This window comes from Lithobates pipiens, unplaced genomic scaffold (assembly GCF_037356315.1).
Source record: "Lithobates pipiens isolate NorthernLeopardFrog02 unplaced genomic scaffold, aLitPip1_a1.2 Scaffold_13, whole genome shotgun sequence".
NCBI classification, from domain to species: Eukaryota; Metazoa; Chordata; class Amphibia; order Anura; family Ranidae; genus Lithobates; species Lithobates pipiens.
The window spans coordinates 528283708-528287767 of record NW_027507718.1 but is presented as its reverse complement, the minus strand read 5'-3'; the positions used below and the strand labels follow the sequence as shown (position 1 = coordinate 528287767).

Below are 4060 nucleotides of genomic sequence, written 5' to 3'. Positions count from 1 at the left end.
GACAGCAATAAAAGTAATCAAAATTTTTTATTTTTTTTTAAAAAACACAACGTAAAAAAAAAAAAAATGAATAAAAAAAAAAAAGCACCCCGTCCCCGCTAGCTCACGCAGCAAAGAAACCGCATACGGAAGTCGTGCCTGCATTTGTAAATGGTGTTCAAATCACACATGTGAGCTATTGCCGCAATCGTCAGAGTGAGAGTAATAATTCTAGCACTAGACCTCCTCTCTAACTCTAACCTGGTTACCGTTATTTTTTTTTAAATGTCACCTATGGAGATTTTTAGGTACTGTAGTTTGTCGATGTAACGACACCCCGAGTAGGAAAGGAGTTAAAGTCATTTAGGACATTCCAGACCCGAACACAAAGGCAGCTACCGAACACTCCAATCAGCCAAACAAGAAACCCATACGAATAATTCTCCCCCAAGTACGAGACAAGGCTCTGTGTTGAGGGTCAATTAGTACAGATTAGTACAAATTCTCATTGAAAATTGACATTGCATGAATGAAAGACAAACAGAAAAAGTTTCTTTATCAAGTTTATTGTGAAGCAGAAAACTTAAAATGTTTTTAAGCATTTAATAGGAATGATGGAGACGTCTGAAGGACCCAATTCTGGGGCTTGTGGCTCCCCAGTCGGTGTATCTCCTGTACTCTCCAGGTCTCAGGTAATACTGACGTCCCTTGTAGTTGGGCTCCTCGTAGAACATCCAGTAGCCGTCTTGGACATGAACAGAGTGGATGTCATTGTAGCGGAATCTCTCATTGACATGAGGACAATCCTCGGTGAACTCCATCATCTGACCTCTGAAGTCTTCCCTCTCATAAATCCTGATGCTGAAGGAACCTTGGTGCTGTTAAAATACACCACAATAACATATACAGCACTATTAAAAACGCCAACTGGTCACATTACTGCTATCATTTGCAATAAAAATGCACCCAAAGATTTTTTTCAGGTTTGGATAAAGTGTAGAAATATTCAATATTCCCCCACATGTTACAATGAAACATTAATGATTTGGGATCAATAGAACTTTCTTTTAACCCTACACAGTATATTTTTAAACAGTTTATATCCTTTTTTTTTTTTTTTAAAAGATAAACAATTAGCACATGACAAGGGATCTAAAGAACTAGGGGTTAGCTAATGATACAGCACCTGCTTTGAGGCTGCATTTGTCTGATGCCCCCCCCCCCCCCCCCCCGTTACTGTGTTTAATTGTGTTGGGTCATGGCAGATAGACAATGGTCTGGAGACCAGATCTGCTTATCATAACCCCTTTATGTGTTTCAACTGTAGTTGTTTGAATATACAAGTGTTGAGTTTCCATTGGTTCTTCCTTGTCCCCTACCCCCTCTATGACAAGGCTAAGGGGAGTGTCCCTAACTGTGTTTAAAAGTGTATGTTTGGTACTCAATAAAGAGTTTTTATGCTCTGCATGTTTAACCCTCAACACCTGTGTGGCTTGTCTCGCAATTGAGGGGTTAAGGGCTGGTTATGAAGAGTCTGCAGGCTGAGGGTGCGTTTGGAGGACAGGAGACACAGGTCTGGCAGAGGGTCCCATACGGGGTATCCAAGATCCATCACAGAAGGTTACTTGGCCATGCTTAATACAACTGTGCTCCATCAATTTTTGCAAATTTTTTAAATAAAATTAAAATCCTTGGCTGAGTTGAGGATTTTTGTTTAGCCCTACAGAGCAGGGTGATAGGAGAGAGGAGAAGAACAACCCCATTGGGGCACTGTATACTGGCAGGACAAGTAAAGCTTAAAATAGGTTTTCTTATCTGTACAATCAAAGATCACCTGTAATTATAGGAGTAGTGGGCATTTGATCTCATAAAAATTACACTGATTACAATAGGACATAATCATCTAACAGCTATAGACAGCTTTGGCCCTTAACCAGAGTGCACAATGTATTATTACCTGGGGGCTCAGACGACAAGACTTAATGGAGTCATTGTAGCCCATCCATTGCTGGAAGTCAGGATAGTCTCCTCTATGGAGGAAGTACTGGTGTCCTCTGTAGTTGGGGAGCTCATACAGGATCCAGTTCCCACTTTCCACACGAATGGAGTTGCAGCGTCTGAAGTATGAGGACAGGTCGGGACATTCAGAGCTGCACTCGTAAGAGCGACCCTGGAAGTTCCTGTCCTCGTAGAAAGTGATCTGTTGAATAGTAAAACAAGATCAGGTCAATTCAGGACCAATAGAATGGTTGAGATTTAGAATTACATGAAACAGTGTGGACAATATTTTTAGCCATTCTCAACCAGGGTTTATTGGAATCCTAGGGTTCCTCTAGAGGTTGCTGAAGATTCCTTGAACTGCGGGTAATTGACCTCCCACCTGATGGTGGCTTCATAGATCCAGGTCCATCACCACTTGGCAGAGCCGGTAACATTGCACCAATGATTTTTAAAGCTGTAAGCCCTTGTACACGCGGTTGGAGATTCCGACGGAATGTGTCCGATCGGACCATTTTGTCGGATATTCCGACTGTGTGTGGTCTCCATCGGACTATTTCCGGTGGAGTATCCGACGGAACAACTTTTCCAACTTGCCGGTAAAATTTTCTGACAAAATGCTCCGATCGGACATACTCCGATCATGTGTAGAGAATTCCGATTGGACAAAGTGCTACGCATGCTCAGATCAAATTCCTACACCAAAGCTATTGGCTACTAGCGTGAACGTAGTCCCGTCGTATTTCCCGACAACTTTGTCCTACCGTGTGTATGCAACAGTTTCAGACAAAATCCGATGGATTTGGTTGTCGGAATGTCCGACCGTGTGTACAAGGGCTAAGAGTGGGATTCTAATCACCACTGTAAGAGGAGGGGGGGGGGGATTCTTCCCACCGACCAGCAATGTAAAGGGCATTTTTCCATATGACCCCCCATTGAACTAATCCTAGCAGGGTTTTCCCTGAGATGTGAACATTTATTTTAAGGTTTCCTCTGGGGTAAAAGGATTGAGAAAGACTGATTTTAATTGAACCACTACGGCCAAATATATCACAGACTTTCGTCATTGACCTCAACCGCATTGAAGATCTTTGGGATGAATTAGAATGCCAATCGTAAGCCAAGCATTCTTGACCTGTATCAGTACCGGACCTTATAAATGATCTTTTAGCTAAACGGGCCCGCATTCCTACAAAAATGCTCCAAAGTATCCTAAAAGTCTTCCCAAAAGAGCTGGAAACTGTTTTAGGGCGTGAAGGGGAAGCAATTCCGTATTGATGGCCAAGGTTTTTAAATGGCATTTCCAACAATCTCCCATTGGTGTAAGGGTCCAGTATTCACAAATGTTTGGCCATATAATATAAATGACGACCTCAGCTGTGCCAGATAATGGACATCTGACAAGCTGCCTAGAAAACAGACCTTAGTATTTACAAACCCAAACAATTTTAAGAATAAAACTCAAGCAGGGTGATGGCGCTACTAACAATCAATATCCACAGACTGAACCATTAGCTAAATATTCATTTGATATTTAAATATTTTTAAATCCTTCTTACCTTTCCCATTTTGCTTGTCTTGTCGGTTTGCTCCTGTTGGACTGCACTGGTAGATAGCTGGTGGGAAATGGCCTTTATATACCCTGCAACATTGGTCATATGCTCGGGCTTTGCCCAATCAGAATGAATAGCTATCCCATGCTATTGAGAATTGTTCGGTGTCTCTGTGAGACCATTGTTTGTACCTTTCCCCTTGCATCAGCACCCAAATGCTTTACCTAGACTGCCTAACTGAAACAAAACCTTTGCTGCAGCAACAGGTCACATGAATAGTTTGGACTCTGTGTATATGTGTGTGTTTTTTTGTAAGATGTTATGTGATATAGAGTTTTGGATTCATTGTACCATTTTTTTTTTTTGCAAATGATGCCAAATTATTTTCCTATAGGATGTTTCTGACTTACAATCCAACCTGGATGCTCTTATTGGGCAACTACAGTGTGTTGCAAATTAAGTTTAATGTTTATAAATGTAAAGTTAAGTATTTGGGGACTAAAACATGCACGCGTCATACTCTATATTAC

At 41.4% G+C, this 4060-nt stretch overlaps 1 protein-coding gene across 1 annotated transcript; it reads right to left on the bottom strand.

The window, feature by feature from the left end:
* Positions 1–529: 529 nt before the first annotated feature.
* Positions 530–3635, bottom strand: LOC143975661 (gamma-crystallin-3-like). Its single transcript, XM_077478155.1, has 3 exons — positions 3537–3635; positions 1937–2179; positions 530–857 (listed from the first exon to the last, which is right to left on the bottom strand). The coding sequence occupies exons 1-3, from the start codon at positions 3633–3635 to the stop codon at positions 582–584; spliced, it is 618 nt and encodes a 205-aa protein (XP_077334281.1). The 3' UTR covers positions 530–581.
* Positions 3636–4060: the final 425 nt, after the last annotated feature.

Coding starts and splice junctions, on each gene's coding strand:
- LOC143975661 (XM_077478155.1), bottom strand. CDS start 3,635: ATGACCAATGTTGCAGGGTATATAAAGGCCATTTCCCACCAGCTATCT. Junction 2,180..3,536: donor AGACAAGCAAAATGGGAAAG/GTAAGAAGGATT, acceptor ACTATTCAACAG/ATCACTTTCTACGAGGACAG. Junction 858..1,936: donor CTTGTCGTCTGAGCCCCCAG/GTAATAATACAT, acceptor GTATTTTAACAG/CACCAAGGTTCCTTCAGCAT.